Here is an 18,834-nt window from a genome sequence, read left to right as displayed (position 1 = left end):
TGGAATTATGTTTTTACATTTTTTTAAATAAATTAATAAAAAATGAAAAGCTGAAATGTCTCGAGTCAATACGGATTAAACCCCTTTGTTATGGCAACCCTAAATAAATTTGCTTAACGAGTCACATAATAAATTGCAATAATAGGGTTTAACATGGTTTTTGAAGGACTACCTCATCCTTGTACCCCACACATACAATTATCTGTAAAAAAAATGTGATATTGAATATCCCTTTGAGCATGGTGGAGTTATTAATTACACTCTGGATGGTGGATCAATACACCCAGTCCCTACAAAGATACAGGCGTTCTTCCGAACTGATTTGCCGGAGAGGAAGGAAACCGCTCATAGATTACACCATGAGGCCAATGGTGACTTTAAAACAGTTACAGAGTTTAAGGTTTGTGATAAGAGAAAACTGAGGATGGATCAACAACATTGTAGTTACTCCACAATACCAGTGGTTTAAAGTACTTAAGTAAAAATAATTGAAAGTACTACTTAAGTAGTTTTTTGGTGTATCTGTACTTTAATATTCATATTTTGGACAACTTTTACTTTTACTTTACTACATTCCTAAAGAAAATGATGTTGTCACTTGTGCTCCCTCTCTGGCCACTAGGTCACCAGGCTGCTCGTTTATGGCGCAAACCTGTCACCAGCGTTACGAGCGTTTGCGCATAATGACACTCGCCTGGACTCCATCACCTCCTTGATTACCTGCCCTTTATATGTCACTCCCTTTGGTTTCTTCCCCAGTCGTTATTGTTTCTGTTCCTGTTTCATGTCGGTGCGCTGTTTGTGTTTCTTGTTTTGTTCATTTATTAATTAAATGTATTCACTCCCTGAACTTGCTTCCCGACTCTCTGCGTACATCGTTGCCATTTATTTTCCCTGACACTCAAAAGTACTCATTACATTTTGAATGCATAGTTGGACAATAAAATGGTCTAATTCACACACTTATCAAAAGAACATCCCTGGTCATCCCTACAACCAATTATCTAGCGAACTCACGAAACACATGTTTCGTTTGTAAATTATGTCTGCGTGTTGGAGCATGCCCATGGCGATCCATAAATAAATAAAAAACAAGAAAATGATGCCGCCTGGTTTGCTTAATATGAGGACTTTGAAATTATTTATACTTTTACATTTGATACTTAAGTATATAATACTTTTAGCCTTTTACTCAAGTAGTATTTTACTGGGTGACTTTCACTTTTACTTGAGTCATTTTCTAGTAAGGTATCTTTACTTTTACTCAAGTATGGCAATTGGCTACTTTTTCCACCACTGCACAATACAAACCTAATTGACAGAGTGAAACGGAGGAAGCTTGTACAGAGTAAAAATATTCCAAAACATGCATCCTGTTTGCAACAAGGCACTAAAGTAATACTGCAAAAAAGTGGCAAAGCAATTAACTTTTTGTCCTAAATACAAAGTGTTATGTTTGGGGCAAATCCAATACAACACATTACTGAGTACCACTCTGTCACGCCCTGACCGCAGAGAGCCTTTTTATTTATCGATTTTGTTAGGTCAGGGTGTGATTTGGGTGGGCATTCTATGTTCTATATTTCTTTGTTTTTGGCCGAGTGACGTTCCCAATCAGAAGCAGCTGTCTATTGTTGTCTCTGATTGGGAATCATACTTAGGCAGCCTGTTTTGCCAACTTAGTTGTGGGATGTTGTCTTCGTTTAATGCATGTTAGCCTTACGGAGCTTCACGGTCGCGTGGTTGTTTATTGTTTTATTGGCAACATTTAAAAAATAAAGAAAAATGTACCCTCACCACGCTGCACCTTGGTCCGGTCATTTTCAAGACGACGCTCGTGACACACTCTCCATATTTTTATTAATAGTAGTGGCTGCATCATGTTATGGGTAAGCTTGTAATTGTTAAGAACTGGTGAGTTTTTCAGGATAAAAAAAGAAACAGAATGTAGCTAAGCAAAGGCAAAATCCTAAAGGAAAACCTGGTTCAGTCTGCTTTACACCAGACACGGGGAGATTCATTCACCTTTCAGCAGGACAATAACCTAAAACACGAGGCCAAATCTACACTGGAGTTGTGTACCAAGAAGACTGTGAATGTTCCTGAGTGGAAGAGTTACAGTTTTGACTTAAATCTGCTTGAAAATATATGGCAAGACCTTAAAATGGTTGTCTAGCAATGATCAACAACCAATTTGACAGAGCTTGAATCATTTTGAAACGAATAAGGATGAGACATTACTTTTTCTCTTTCTCTAAAAATAGCATTCTGTAGTATTTAACTAATTCCCAGAAAGCAGACAAACTCACTTACTCTGGCTCACAGCCCTTTCACCTCAGTAAAGCACAAAACACGGACAAAAATGCAAGGTCTGAAAACATCCTAGAAGGAATTAAAAATGATGATACCGATTTGAATAACCAATATGTGATTAATGAGCTTGTTATCCAGCCTTTCCTGTAATTATACGGGGCTGTATTTATTTCCTGGGATGCATATGGTTTAATATCCACATGTTCAAAATGTGTAATTGAAAGAGGAACTATGAACAGTTCCTAAGTTGTTACCAGAGTGTGCTCTGCAAATGTGTCACATCTGAAGCCAAGGACATGGGAGGGAGGTGGCTGAGTCCAAATGAAAGACATACGACAGTGGTATTTGTATACCCTGTTGGTCTAGGACACGACACTTAGGAACTGTAGCAAGTCATCGTTCGCCTCAATTCACTTTAGGGTGGATTTTCAGGTGATCTCTATTGGTTTTAGAGACATTTCATATCACCAAGTGGTTCACAAATGCCTGTTGAATAAGGGCAGAAGCCTATATCAAACAGCGTTCTCCATGTGTACTCCATCGTATACATACAGTTTCGTATAGGCTATGCCATTGTTTGTGGTGTGTGGAGGATCCATTGCTCTCCTCTTTCAGCACAAGGTCCTGAGTCATTCAACCACACACACCCCTAGTCTATTCCCCTCAGTGAGGCAGGGTAGAGAGGTGCGTGGGAAGTAGAGAAAAGGCGGAGTATGTAGAGGGGGAGGGGAGCTACAGCAGGGTGATATAGACAGGGTGCAATGGGAAAGAATGCCATGTGTCTGTGGAGGACAGACAGAGAGCGCGGGAGAGTAAGGGGAGGAGGGAGCAGAGGGAGGGATGGGAATAGGATCTGAGTTGGAGAGTGGAAGCAGCGTGGCTGGCCGGGGCTGACTGCTGAATGAAAGGGCCTGTTGCTCTCCACCACCATTCGTTTTTTGTCCCACAAAAGAGCACATGTCCAGAGCAAACATAGGAAGGCTCTCCTACAGTCAAGCACCAGGGGGAAGGGACAGAATCACCACTACACACAGACCTTTTGGAATTCTGCATCACTCCATTACTTAGCTCTACAGGTGGCAGGGGGAACTACCATTGCTATGAGCGGGGTAAGTGTAAAGGGAGTTGAGCTGCTGTCCCGGTGGCTGTTGGTCCTACTGGTCCAACTCGCACCCCGACATGGGAACACACACCCCCAGTGCTTGGATTACAAGCCCCCCTTCCAGCCACGGGAGCCTCTGGTCTTCTGTAAGGAGTATGCAAAGTTTGGTTGCTGTGACCTGGAGAAAGATGACAAGATCTCCCAGAACTTCTACAAGATCATGGACTACTTTGACTACTCGGGTTACGTGACCTGTGCGAAATACATACGCACCATCCTCTGTCAGGTAAATTGAAGTCTGTCAGTAGTCAGATGTTAGCTAATGACTCCTTATCTAAAACAGTCCACAAAATTGCAGGATATTTGTAGAATGGATTCTCTTCTTGCATGGTTTTAAAACCTTTTCACTTGTTCTAAAATTCTAATTCATCACAGGACATAAAAAAATGCATATAGATTAAGCTACCACATTTCATGAAACTATATTTCATTCAGATTTGTACACCCCTGCGCTACTGAAATGTACGTAGGCATCATGATAATGACATACCCCAGGCCTTTCCAAATGTGCACGCTGTAGATTGGAACAAATTATAGTTGGAGGTATTATGGAAGACCTTGACTTGACTGTTCGAGCATGAGAAACGACAGCACTGTTAACAATGGTGGATTTAGGGTCCTGAACCACAGTACCACAACATCACTACTGTATACGGATGACTTGTTTGTCCTCTCCAATGATGAGAATCGCATGAATGTGTCCTCAGCTTTGTTTGGTTTTGGATCCAGTGGAAGTCACAGGAGGTTGGTGGCACCTTAGTTGGGGAGGATCGTGGGAATGGCTGGAATTAGTGGAATGGTATCAAATACGTGGTTTCCATGGTTTCCATGGTTTCCATGTGTTTGATGGCATTCCATTTACTCCGTTCCAGCCATTATTATGAGCCGGGCTCCCCTCAGCAGCCTCCATTGGTGGAAGTGAGCTGTTGTGCTTGGCCCTCAGCTCTCCTATCAGCCATGCTGAGATACAGGCAGTGTGGTCAGTGGCTGGAGACCCAATGCCTACGGCCACTTAGCCAGGGTAAACTCTGCTCAATGATGCCCTTTGTCCGAACAGTTATCATAGATACAGGGGGCTGCTTGTGATCTGTCAAGAGGTCCACTGACCACCAGCGAAAGAAACATTGATTTCCTGTCTGGCCACTGAACAGGATATACAATATTATATTTTCACTGGAGGGAGGGAGGACAGGAGGGAGATGGAGGTGAGGAGTTGAATCCAGATGAAGTAGTTGAAGGAACTATACCATCTACTTGTGGTAGGATTAAGGCTGACTATTGGGATACAAAACAAGTAGTAACATTGACGTCAACCATTTAACTAAATACAGCCTATCCTATACCTCCTTCCCAACGTTGGAAGCTGAGAAGTCTCACATTTACAGTGATCGTGGCAACGTGGAACTCTGAAGGTTTGTCCGATACGATGTGGCACATGTGCACTCTCTCATTACTGCCCACCTCTTTTGGAAGGAGGGCCTTTTTAGAGTGTTCTTTGAGTGTATTTACGTTGTCTTTGGTGACTTGTGGAGGAAAGGAAACCAACACACACAGCTTTAACCTTCTTTACAATCGCAGTGTTTGTGGGTGTGCTAGTCTAGGGTTGTTTCCACGCTAAACTGTACAAATTCAAATTCCCATCCAACGCCGGCCTAAATTACAGTATTTCCAAAGGATTTAAACAGAACGTTATAATTGGCGAAGTGACTGCATTATCAGGGCTGCCTACAGTAGAGGCCAGAGGAGTCAACACCCATTTGATAAAACGAGATGAAACAGGGCAAAGAACAATGACCAGGGTGCAGTTTTTCAAAAGTTATCTATCTGGATTAGGATTACATGCATAGAAATAGAATGGCTAGAACTGTCAAATCATTGACTTGAATGTGGACTCCCGTTCTGCTCATTCTATTTTATATGCATAGAATTTTTTTATATGCATTTAACATTTTTGAAAAACTTGGCCCTGTTGATTTTGGGCTGAATTACACAATAAATTATATGGTCAAGGGTAGCGCTGGTATGTTAATTACAGAGAGTCATAGAAGGGTAATTGCCACCTAGAGGTTTGTGTCTACAGTGCCTTGCAAAAGTATTCATCCCCGTTGGTGTTTTTCCTATTTTGTTGCATTACAACTTGTAATTTAAATTGATTTTTATTTAGATTTTATGTCATGGACATACACAATATAGTCCAAATTGGTGAAGTGGAATTAAAAAAATTACTTGTTAAAAAATAAAAAAAATAAAAAAATTAAAATGGAAAAGTGGTGGTGCATATGTATTCACCCCCTTTGCTATGAAGCCCCTAAATAAGATCTGGTGCAACCAATTACCTTCAGAAGTCACATAATTAGTTAAATAAAGTGCACCTGTGTGCAATCTAAGTGTCACATGATCTGTCACATGATCTCAGTATATATACACTTGTTCTGAAAGGCCCCAGAGTCCACAACACCACCATGAAGACCAAGGAGCTTGCCAAACAGGTCAGGGACAAAGTTGTGGAGAAGTAGAGATGAGAGTTGGGTTATAAAAAAATATCTGAAGCTTTGAATATCCCACGGAGCACCATTAAATTCATTATTCAAAATTGGAAAGAATACGGTACCACAACAAACCTGCCATGAGAGGGCTGCCCACCAAAACTTACAGACCAAGCAAGGAGGGCATTAATCAGAGGCAATAAAGCCCAGACCTCACTCCAATTGAGAATCTGTGGTATGACTTAAAGATTGCTGGAACCAATCCAACTTGAAGGAGCTGGAGTGGTTTTGCCTTGGAGAATGGGCAAAAATCCCAGTGGCTTGATGTGCCAAGCTTATAGAGACATGCCCCAAGACACTTGCAGCTGTAGTTGCTGCTAAAAGTGGCTCTCCAAAGTATTGACTTTGAGAGGGTGAATAGTTATGCACGCTCAAGGTTTCTGTTCTTTTTGTTTGTTTCACAATAAAAAAATATTTTGCATCTTCAAAGTGGTAGGCATTTTGTGTAAATCAAATGATACAACCCCCCCCCAAAAAATATATTTTAATTCCAGGTTGTAAGGCATCAAAATAGGAAAAATGCAAAGGGGGTGAATAAATTCACAAGCCACTGTATGTTTGGCGTAGATCAATAGCATTTTAGATTCAGACTCAGAGATTCCCTTTTTCACCTTGGATTGAAACTTAACCAAATAAGCATGGCATGATATCAATCCTGCCCTGCTTAGCTTCAATGAACACTGGGCTCTTTTGATACACTTTCTCTGGATTGTTCCATTACATGTACAAAGGAAATGGGACTCAGCGTGGCCGGATTTGTTTGTAAAGACTTGAAAGGGATGGCCCCCTGCTGGGAGATAGCTGGGAACCTATTTCAGATCTGCAGAAACAAATGAACCCCTCAACAAGAGCCAAATCTAGATATTTTAAGATCTAACAGAAATGATGTAAGTAAAAAATAAACATTTACCCCAAGGTGCTATGATGTGATATATCTTACATTTTGTATATAATCAAGGCATTTCATGCATGCTTTTATGTTCTTTTTAGTGGCTATGTGCCCACATTTGTCAACTCTTACCTATTGGTTTTTACTGTACCCCCAACTCAGGCACATAGTGTGGCTGTGCATAACACATACCACCTCCAGATTGCCCCCTTTTCGTTTACGTCACTGCCTGACAATCACGTGACTGCATAATCCACCTAACAATTTATGGCCAGCAACAGATTTTATCCCAGAGTTGGCCAGTGCTGTTGATATTAAAAGCTTTGATGTTGAGTTTTTGAGCAGTGGTTTGATGGTACCTTTGAGAGAGCATATCCCAGATTTAAATATGAAGAAGTAAATAAATACTCAGCAGAACTCCAGAACACATTATGCCCACTTTGCCTTAGACTTGGAATCATATATATATATATATATATATATATCATTAATCAGAGTCTTTGTAACAGAACTGTCTTTTTCAGTACCAGTCGTTACAGTGGTTTATATGTTTTGCATAATTGTTCCAACGGTTTACCAGTGTCAAAATGAGTGTAATTTTGTGTCTTTGACTTAACAAGGGATTGGACGTTCCAAGATGCATTTAAACAGACCTTATTTATTTCTAGAATAGTTATTACTAGCTGATCTGGTTAGTACTGGGATGAGAAGAGGACATGCTGAATTACAAATGTTTTCAAGCTTAGAGAGAGTACATCATGAAAATAGCTGCACAGTATCACGAACAGATATGGCATAGTATTAACCTGTGGACTATACTTTTGAAGATTATATACGACATTACACAAATCAAGTGGCTATAGACTACAGCTTAAGTGGTAGCTCATTATGAAAGTTATCAGCCGATAAGGTAGGTCTACTGATCATGAAGTTTTGCTCATAAGCGTGTGTTGTCCGAGCCCCAATAGCTCTGCCACTTTTCAAACAAGGTTTCCTTATCCTTGCAGGAGTGCTCTCCCTACTCTGCCCACCTGTATGATGCTGAGGATGCCAACACGCCCATGAGGAAGCTGCCAGGCCTGTGCGGAGACTACTGCTCTGAGTTCTGGCACCAGTGCCGCTACACCATTAGCCTGCTCACCGACAACAACGCCACAGTGGGCATAGAGGACGACCGCAATAAGTTCTGTAACTTCCTGGAACTGAAAGACAGGGAGTACTGCTACCCCAACGTGCTCTCCGACGACAAGCTCAATGCCAACCTGGGAGATGTTCGGGCGGACCCCGAGGGCTGTCTGCAGCTGTGTCTGCAGGAGGTGGCCAACGGCCTGAGGAACCCGGTGGCCATGGTCCACGCCGACGACGGGACCCACCGCTTCTTTGTGGCCGAGCAGCTGGGCTACGTGTGGACGTACCTGTCCAACGGCTCCCGTATTGACCGGCCCTTCCTCAACCTGACCAAGGCAGTGCTCACCTCGCCCTGGGCGGGGGATGAGAGAGGCTTCCTCTGCATGGCCCTCCACCCGCGCTTCACGGTGGTGCGGAAGGCCTATGTCTACTACTCTGTGTCTGTGAAGAAGGAGGAGAGGATCCGCATTAGTGAGTTTACACTGTCCGCTGATGATATGAACCAACTAGACCACTCCTCAGAGAGGTAAGAGAAGTATCACCAAATGGCATGGACTGAATCAGAACCTGTGGAGTCATCGGCTCCATTCACATGAATGCATTTGACATTTTGAAACAAATCTGAACGAACCAGCAGATTTGAAATAGAGATCTGCAACTACACTCGTCCTATCAGATTTCTAATTTAGTGATGTTTAGTCATGAGTGGTTTTCTTTGTAGAACTATTTTGGAAGTGGTGGAACCTGCCTCGAACCACAACGGGGGCCAACTTCTCTTCGGGCATGATGGCTACCTCTATATCTTCATCGGCGATGGCGGAAGAGCAGGGGACCCCTTTGGAAAGTTTGGGAACTCCCAGAATAAGTGAGTCACTGTGCTCTATATATTTCAAACACATTCAGGGGAAACAAATTAGGGGGTGACATTTAGTAATTTAGTGTATTTCTAGCCTTCACCTCATGTTGATGTTTTTTGAAGGTCAGAATGATATGTTCGCTTCAGAGACATACATTTTTAAAGTGTTGACGATATAGTTATCATTCAACTAAGGACACCTAAACAGTAGTGTTGGAGTATTAGAGCTAGTGGTGGATGGAAACACTTAATGTGATGTGCTGGCTCCTCAAAGTATACTCATTTACAGACAAGAAATTACAGGAAAAATAAGGGTTCTCCTGGCATGGGCAGGGGTTGGCAGTGCCCAGAATCTACAGAGTGTCACAGGGCCATTCAGAAATGACTCAAAGCATCTATAGTTATAAAACACTGTCAGAATTGTACACACAGTGATATTAAGAAAAAAACATCACTGAGCTTTGGACAGTCTGTGTCTTAGAATGCATTTTTATTTTGAACCATGGGCAAGGACAGGGCATAACATTGCCAGTCAGGTTCTAAGTGAGTGCCACCCCCACAGCGTATTGGTCAGTGGCCAGTCTGGACCTGCAGTGCCAGGCCAAAAGTAATACTTATGGGGGATGTTGTCGGGCCTTTTCGTACCATGTGATAATCACTACAGTCTTGTGTAGTCGAGCTTCAAAAGGGACGTTTACCTCTCCTTTTAAAGACCTGAGTGCAGGTAAAATATCTGCTACTCTGTTCAGAATATTACGATGTAGATGTAAATGTGGTGCAGAGGAGGCTGGTGGGAGGGGCTATAGGAGGACGGGCTCATTGTAATGGCTGGAATGGAATAATTGGAACAGTATCAAACAAATCACAAAAAAATATGGAAAATGCATGATTGATTCCAGCCATAACAATGAGCTCATCCTCCTATCTTCAACAGCAGCAAGACGTACAGTAAGAGCAGGTGCTCTTAATCAAACCTTGTTATGCGTTATTCTCAGAAGAGGGTTATGTCTAGTTTATAGTTGGGTAGCTCTAGTGTATAGCAGAATTCATGCATGCGGAAATAGAGGGATCTTTACATCACAGCTTTACCCCGGGGGCGGTACTTACGGTAAAGGCATTCTATTGAGTTCCATTGGGTGGAAACATCCCTTTCAGTTCATCGCAGGAGAAGAAAGATGAGCAGAGGGTTTCTTGACAGCCAATGAATGGGAGGCCAGGGATATGAGGGTTGTGGAACCTGCCATGGCTAATATTTACACAAGACGCGACGCTGTGGGCCGCATAATAGTATGTGTATGAGAGAGAGAGAGAGAGAGAGAGAGAGAGAGAGAGAGAGAGAGAGAGAGAGAGAGAGAGAGAGAGAGAGAGAGAGAGAGAGAGAGAGAGAGAGAGAGAGAGAGAGAGAGAGAGAGAGAGAGAGAGAGAGAGAGAGAGAGAGAGAGAGAGAGAGAGAGAGAGAGAGAGAGAGAGAGAGAGAGAGAGAGAGAGAGAGAGAGAGAGAGAGAGAGAGAGAGAAGAGATTGTTACAACACTGTATATATACATAATATGACATTTGTAATGTCTTTATTATTTTGGAACTTCTGTGAGTGTAATGTTTACTGTTCATTTCAATTGTTTAGTCCACTTTTGTATATTATGTACTTCACTTGTTTTGGCAATGTCAACATATGTTTCCCATGCCAATAAAGCCCCTTGAATTGAAATTGAATTGAATTGAGAGAGAGAGAGAAATTCCACTATGTATTTATTTGGACAGTGAAGTTAAAAACGATTAATTTGGCTCTATACTCCAGAATTTTGGATTTGAGATTAAATGTTTTATATGAGGTGACAGTACAGAATGTCACCTTTTATTTGAGGGTATTTTCATACATATCTATTTCATCGTTTAGAAATGCAAGCACTTTATGCACTTTATATATTTAGTCATATGTATTTGGATACATTCACTTATAGTGTATTAAATATAGTAAAAAGTTTAATATTAGGTCCCATTTTCCTAGCACACAATGACTACATCAAACTTGTCTACTCTACAAACTTCTTGGATGCATTTGCAGTTTGTTTTGGTTGTGTTTCAAGGGTGTTGTGCTCAATAGAAATGAATGGTAAATAATACAAAAATAATTATTGTAAATAAGAATAGAATATGTTTCTGAACCCTTCTACATTCATGTGGATGTTACCATGATTACGGATAATCATGAATGAATTGTGAATAAAGATGAGTGAGAAAGTCACGGAGGCATAAATATCATTCCCCCAAAAATGCTTTAGGGTCATGATCTTTGTGCATCTATAACGTACTCACTCATCATTAAACATAAATGTCTTTGATGACTGTTGTGATACACTAGCCTGGTCTCGTAGACTAGACGCAACATAGGAAACAGAAATCCGGGACACTCAAATTAGCATGATATGTTAAGTTTCGCATGGTTACATAAGACAGATGGTTACTTAATGAAAGTATCGCAGTATGTAAGATGCGAAAGTCTAGCAACCCAAAGGTTGTGAGTTTGAATCTCATCATGGACAACTTCAGCATTTTTGCTAATTAGCAACTTTTCAACTACTTACTACCTTTTCAGCTACTTTGCAACTACTTAGCATGTTAGCTAACCCTCCCCTAACCCTAACCTTAACCCTTTTAGCTAACCCTCCCCTAACCCTAACCTTAACCCTTTTAGCTAACCCTTCCCCTAACACTAACCTTAACCCTTGTCCGTGATGAATTTGAATCTCATCCCGGATAACTTCAGCATTTTAGCGAATTAGCAACTTTTCAAATACTTACTACTTTTCTTTCTACTTTGCAACTACTTAGCATATTAGCTAACCCTTCCCCTAACCCTAACACTTTTAGCTAACCCTAACCCTAGCCTTAACCCTTTAACCTAACTCCTAAACTTAACCATAAACCCTAGCCTAGCTAATGTTAGCCAGCTAGCTAATGTTAGCCACCTAGCTAGAATTCATAATATATCGTACATTTTGCAAATTCGTAACGTATTGTACATTTTGCAAATTCACAACATATAGTACGTTTTGCAAATTCGTAACATATAATGCAAATTGTAATTTTTAACATACCATACGAAATGAATGATGAACAAATTAATACACACCATACGAAATGTAGCATACATTGCCTTGAAAAAGTATTAACCCCCTTGGCATTTCTCCTATTTTGTTGTATTACAACCTGTAATTTAAATTGATTTTTATTTGGATTTCATGTAATGGACATACACAAAATAGTCCAAATTGGTGAAGGGAAATAAAAAATAAAAAATCTACATTTTAAATGGAAAAGTGGTGCGTGCATATGTATTCACCCCCTTTACTATGAAGCCCATAAATAAGACCTGGTGCAACCAATTACATTCATTATTCACATAAGTAGTTAAATAAAGTCCACCTGTGTGCAATCTAAGTGTCACATGATCTGTCACATGTAATTATGTATACACCTGTTCTGAAAGGCCCCAGAGTCTGTAACACCACTAAGAAAGGGGCACCACCAAGCGAGTGGCACCATGAAGACCAAGGAGCTCTCCAAACACATCAGGGACCAAGTTGTGGAGAAGTACAGATCAGGGTTGGCTTATAAAAAATCCCACGGAGCACCATTAAATCCATTATTAAAAAACGGAAAGAATATGGCACCACAACAAACCTGCCATGAGAAGGCCGCCCACCAAAACTCACGGACCAGGCAAGGAGGGCATTAATCAGAGAGGCAACAAAGAGACCAAGATAACCCTGAAGGAGCTGCAAAGCTCCACAGCGGAGATTGGAGTGTCTGTCCATAGGACCACTTTAAGCCGTACACTCCACAGAGCTGGGCTTTACGAAAGAGTGGCCAGAAAAAAAGCCATTGCTCAAAGAAAAAATAAGCAAACACGTTTGGTGTTCGCAAAATGTGGGAGACACCCCAAACACATGGAATAAGGTACTCTGGTTAGATGAGACTAAAATGTATCTTTTTGGCCATCAAGGAAAATGCTATGTCTGGCGCAAACCCAACACCTCTCATCACCCCGAGAATACCATCCCCACAGTGAAGCATGGTGGTGGCAGCATCATGCTGTGGGTATGTTTTTCATCGGCAGGACTGGGAAACTGGTCAGAATTGAAGGACACATGGATTGCGCTAATTACAGGGAAATTCTTGAGGGAAACCTGTTTCAGTCTTCAAAAGATTTGAGACTGGGACGGAGGTTCATCTTCCAGCGGGACAAGGACCCTAAGCATACTACTAAAGCAACACTCGAGTGGTTTGAGGGGAAACATTTAAATGTCAAAGCCCAGACCTCAATCCAATTGAGAATCCGTGGTATGACTTAAAGATTGCTGTACACCAGTGGAATGTTGTCTAAATCAAATGATACAAACCCCCTCAAAAATATATTTAAATTCCAGGTTGTAAGGCAACAAAATAGGAAAAATGACAAGAGGGTGAATACTTTCGCAAGCCACTGTATCATACTAGAGTGTCTCAGATTTACAAAATGGTCTGAGACCAGGTTGGATACTCAAACACAAATGAAAAACAACGACAGAAGCACACACAACAATGACAGAAGCACACACTAAAACGCTCGTACATTTTCCTATGAATTAACTCCACCCCATATGTGCGTAGGTCCACTCTGTTGGGCAAAGTGCTGCGTCTCGATGTGGACAACAACGGTGACATGGACCCCTACAGTATCCCGTCGGACAATCCTTTCCTGGGGGAGAAAAGCTCGCTGCCTGAGATCTACGCCTATGGGGTGCGTAACATGTGGCGCTGCTCCATCGACCGGGGCGACCCCATCACCGGGCAGGGCCGTGGTCGACTGTTCTGCGGGGACGTGGGGCAGAACAAGTTTGAAGAGGTGGACCTCATCGTCAAGGGTGGCAACTATGGCTGGAGAGCCAAGGAGGGATTTTCCTGCTATGACAACAGGCTGTGTCGCAACTCCTCTCTTGGTGAGTAGGCTACTCCTCCTACAGGCTTGGTAGAAGTGGCAGGCTGATCAATCAAGCATCAGTTCATTATAAGTTCAGATATTTATTAAAACCCTTAAGCGGTGTAAAATCCTTGCAGCATGTTTCCAAAGCGAGATGTATTGTTGTATTACCTTTTTTCTCCTCAGATGACATCCTGCCTATTTTCGCTTACCCCCACAAACTGGGGAAGTCGGTCACTGGAGGCTACATATACCGAGGCTGCCAGATGCCTAATCTCAACGGCCTCTACATATTCGGGGATTTTATGAGTGGGTGTGTGTTTATACAACATAACCTACATTTATCCAATGTTATACTGATTAATATGCTTAATTGTTCCAGAGATTGTCATGCCTTGAAAAGGAGTTGATAGACAAATGTTCTTAACATTGATAGAACATTGCCAAATGTTTCAAATGCATTAAAACAATAGCATTACAATCGTTTTTTTGCCCTAAAACTCACTTGACACATGCACAATCTGAGTGACTCCTTGTCTACCTAGGCGGCTGATGTCACTGAAGGAGAACCAAAGCACTGGGAAGTGGGAGTACAAGGAGATGTGTATGGGAAAGGGCCAGACGTGCCGATTCCCCAAACTCATCAACAGCTATTACAAATACATAATATCCTTTGCTGAAGATGAGGCAGGTAACCTTGACAACTAGCTTTGCATGTTTTTGTGTCTCTTTGTGTTTTGTTTGTACTGATCCGTACATGAAAAGGCCATTAGGGGATGCATGCTGCTTGTGATGTCACTCATCCAAGGCAACCATGAAAAATTGCTTCTCTGAGCTATTTCATGATGAGCGTCTTCTGCTTTTGAACAGCAATAAAGAGTTCAAACCCAGTGGTGCATCACTTAGTGCATGCTCTTTAACTTCAGATAAGTTTCAAAAAGGAATCTTGTTCAGAATTCCTGACTTCAAAGCTAATTAGAGTGGGAAGGGGTTCAAAAGAAACGGTCTGTCTGCGTTTCACTTTGAAAGTGTTGCATATCTTTGTGCTGGGTCTTAGATACTTATTACCCTCTTGTTTCTAGGGGAGCTGCACTTCCTGGCAACGGGAGCTCCCAGTGCGTCTGCCAGAGCGGGGGTGATCTATAAGATAGTGGATCCATCCAGGTATTAAACTAGGGTCCCAATGTCCCAACAGCCTGAGGGCTCTGGGAATTCATCTCGAATTAATGGCAGATTCCCAAAACAGACATACCTTTGCCAGATATACTAATGTCTGTTGTCCATCCTATTATTGATGTGGTCTTCAATCCCCCTGGGTTTGTTTAGTACATCTCTTACTTTAACTGTGTAATCACAAATGTACTTGCTCTGTGTCACACTAAGGGAATATCTGCTAAATCCTTTACCCCGAAATGCAATTTACTGAATATAATGTGCTTATCTATGATAGAATTGTTTTTTCATGTGGTTATGATAACGTATGATTAAAATGACACAATACTGTATTAGTAGGAGATAGAGTTGTCATGAGCAGCATTGGAACAAATGGATTGTTTGATGGATTTCTCTCACCATCTAGGAGAGCACCTCCAGGCAAGTGCAGCTTCAAGCCCACTCTTGTCAAGATTAAGGGCAAGCTGATTCCCTTCCACCCGACGGAGGGTAAGTGACACCACAAACAAACACGCGTTGCTCTGTGTTTGCAGGCTATCATGAGTCATAGCGCAACACATCTCGGTCAATTGGAGTGCTCTAAAGGGCTGTTTCTTTTGCTTGACTTCCTCTCTACAGAGTTTGTCATTGACAAGAAGCCGATGACCACTGCTATGCCCACTACTACGGCTAGAACAACAGCTACCACCACGCTCCGTACTCCTCTGACCACCATGCGCTCTACGACGACGAGACCTACCTACAGACCGTCAACTGCAACCCTGAAGGCTACCGCTAAACCTGCAACGACGCGGGCTACAGTGAAACCTTCAACGATGAGGGCTACTATTAAACCTCTTACGACGCGGGCTACTGTTAAACCTGCAGCAACACCTTCCAACCCCACCTCAATGCAGCAGAGGCCTACTGGTACTGCTACACCTGCCCTGACCACCTCATGGAGGCAGGTGATGACGGCCAGGCCAGGTCATGCCACCACTCTTTCCCGGCAGAGAACGTCGTTGTCCTACACCAGGCCCACTGTTACCCCGAAGCCCCGACCACTGTTGACAACTGGAGCCAGAAGGCCCTCTCCACCAACAGCACGACCCTTGACCCTACCACAACCACACGACACGGTCAGACCCCCACCACTAGGGGTTACGACCAACCGGCCCCAGTCCACACCAAGGCCCATGTACTGGACAGCTGGAACAAAGCCCACCACCCAGAGGCCTAACTTCATCCTCTCAAAGGCCCAGGACAAGCTCCTGAAAGGCCAGAGTGACAAGATAGACCGTTCCACAAGGAACCGGGTCAACAAGAAGGAACGGGGCTCCAAACCTGGGAAGCAGCGGCGCCGGAAGCACCGGGCTGGGTCCGTGAGGCTGATCAGTGCAGAGCAGCTATCGGACCGTGGGCGGGTGGAGATTTACATACGAGGGGAGTGGGGTACAGTGTGTGATGACTTGTTTAGTAGTAAAGCGGCTACGGTGGTGTGCCAGCAACTAGGATTCCCTGTAGCCCTGCGTGTTGCTAAACGGGCGGAGTTGGGCGGTGGCAGTGGCAGTATCCTGCTAGATGATGTGGAGTGTGAAGGCACAGAGAGGACGTTACTGGACTGCAAACGGGCAAAGGTGGGCAAGCACAACTGTGCACACGATGAGGATGTGGGGGTGGTGTGTGGCTACCACCACGACGAGGATAAATAATGAGCCAAAAGATGTCTGACTGGGGGGATCATTGCTACTCTCCTGTGCATGAACAGAATCTTCCTCTATGTACTGTACTCCAGGGCACAAACTGTGGTCAGACATATCTCACCATCTACTCCCCCACACATACTCACATACACTGCGAATTCAAGATGATTAACAGCAATTGTTGATTGTAGACTAGACTTTCTGATACTTTACTTCAGAGGGAGAATCCCTTTCCTTCCCTTGCCTCCCTTCCAGAAAAAAGTGTATCACTTTACAATACTGCCCTCTGCTGAAAGAAATGGCATATATTTTGTTGAAATTAGAATTTTTTACATTGTATGAATTGATAATCACATCTATATATATAATCATATGTTTTCTTTTACTTTTTCATCAAAAAAATTCTACATGTGAAGAAGTGATGTCAAAATAATAATAATAATAATGATAATGAAAAGGAAAATGCTGGACATTGTGTGCTTTATTAAAATTTGACGGATTATATACAGTATGTAAACTGTTTTTAAGGCCATTGAGACGAATAAACTGAGATTTCAATTTAATTCTTGCTCCTCATTTCTACTCAAGCAAGCATACTGCGTCACCCATGGACAACCAGATAAAACAAAACTGTTATTCAGAGGACTAATGCTGCGTTCACATGCTAGTCGGAACTAGGAATCTCAGAAATGTCCGACTTGCTAATAGGTTGTAGTTATACATGTTCCGACTAGCACTTGAACGCGGCATAATGCTGAACGATAAGGGAGAAGGGTGGTTTCATGTGCTCGTAGTAAATGGGAAACTGGGAAGTCTAAATCCGACATGAAAGCACCATTTTATTTTAGAATAGCCAGGGGCACACTCAAACACTCAGACATAATTTACAAATGAAGCATTTGGGTTTAGTGAGTCTGCAAGATCAGAAGCAGTAGGGATGACCATGGATGTTCTCTTGATAAGTGCTTGAATTTGACAATTGTTCTGTCCTGCTAAGCATTCAAAATGTAAAGAGTACTTTGGGTGTCAGGAAAAATGTATGGAGTAAAACGTACAGTATTTTCTTTAGGAATGTAGTTAAGTAAAAGTTTACATAATGGTCCCTGGAGGAAAATGGGGGTGAGTCATGCTTTCTCAACTTCAGTCAACGGGAGGGTTTAGGATTTCATTTTTTTCCTAGTCCAGGGGAGGGTCATGTAATTTGTAATTGATTACTTTTTCTATTTCTCTGTGTTTTAGAATTAGTTGCTTATTAGGCTATATATCGATGTGTGCCCAATGCCGCCCCTCATCTCTGATTCTCTGCTGGGTGGGAAATATCAAGTGCGCTTATAGGCTAGTGTGGTCTCAACCAAATTATCCATAGCCTATAAAGTATAGGCTACGAAATGCATGCCTGGAGAAGCACAGAGGAAAGTTATATTTCTAAGATGGCTGCTGGGATTGTGTAAATAAAACTAGGCTGCATTACACACTGCAATGGATATTCCAACACTGAGCCCAATGCCTGCTCTGCTCTTGCTGATCAAAAAGTTGTTGTGTTTTGCCTAACCAATGGCTGTCCTGTGTATGCATATAGTGGCAGTTCAGGAGACTCAAAGGCTAATAAAAAAATTAGGCCTAGTCCATCTTGCGCATGGACTAGCCTACAGCCTATGTTCTGTTCAGTTTGAGAAAGAGAGCAGGAAGATGAGAAGGACCTGAGGTCAACTTTGATAGCTTGCTACTACTATAATTGATTTCATTAAAAGCAATATGTTTCTTGCCCATGTCAGCCTATTTATCAGAGTTATTGACCTCACAATAAGCCATATTTGAGTAATTTACATTGTGCTGCTGAAACTTGAAGCAGAAGCCGCGGCACAATCAGTCAGAAATGGACAGCTCATGGTGCTGAAAGTAGGCAACAGAGTGGGCATAACTCATTTAATCCGTCTTCATTTTAATTAGATTTTACTAACAAAATTTTACTATTTTAAGATTTTGAAGAAAATAAAACGGATGAGATTAAATAAAGTGATATTTGACATCGCTTTGGTCCGCGATGCTTTACATATAGGAACAAGCTGTAAAATACCCATGAAAGACATGAATCCGATGCATATCGGGGTATCATTGTTTCGT

General features: G+C 42.2%; 1 protein-coding gene across 1 annotated transcript; it reads left to right on the top strand.

Moving 5' to 3' along the window:
* The first annotated feature begins 3,109 nt into the window (after positions 1-3,109).
* On the top strand, positions 3,110-17,273 carry LOC129832357 (HHIP-like protein 1). Its single transcript, XM_055896369.1, has 9 exons — positions 3,110-3,701; positions 7,918-8,564; positions 8,760-8,903; positions 13,546-13,874; positions 14,042-14,168; positions 14,401-14,546; positions 14,938-15,019; positions 15,435-15,517; positions 15,647-17,273. The coding sequence occupies exons 1-9, from the start codon at positions 3,414-3,416 to the stop codon at positions 16,717-16,719; spliced, it is 2,919 nt and encodes a 972-aa protein (XP_055752344.1). The 5' UTR covers positions 3,110-3,413; the 3' UTR covers positions 16,720-17,273.
* Positions 17,274-18,834: the final 1,561 nt, after the last annotated feature.

This window comes from Salvelinus fontinalis, chromosome 33 (assembly GCF_029448725.1).
Source record: "Salvelinus fontinalis isolate EN_2023a chromosome 33, ASM2944872v1, whole genome shotgun sequence".
In the NCBI taxonomy this organism is placed as follows: Eukaryota; Metazoa; Chordata; class Actinopteri; order Salmoniformes; family Salmonidae; genus Salvelinus; species Salvelinus fontinalis.
Note: the sequence above shows the minus strand (reverse complement) of the source record. Positions and strands in the feature narration are given on the sequence as shown.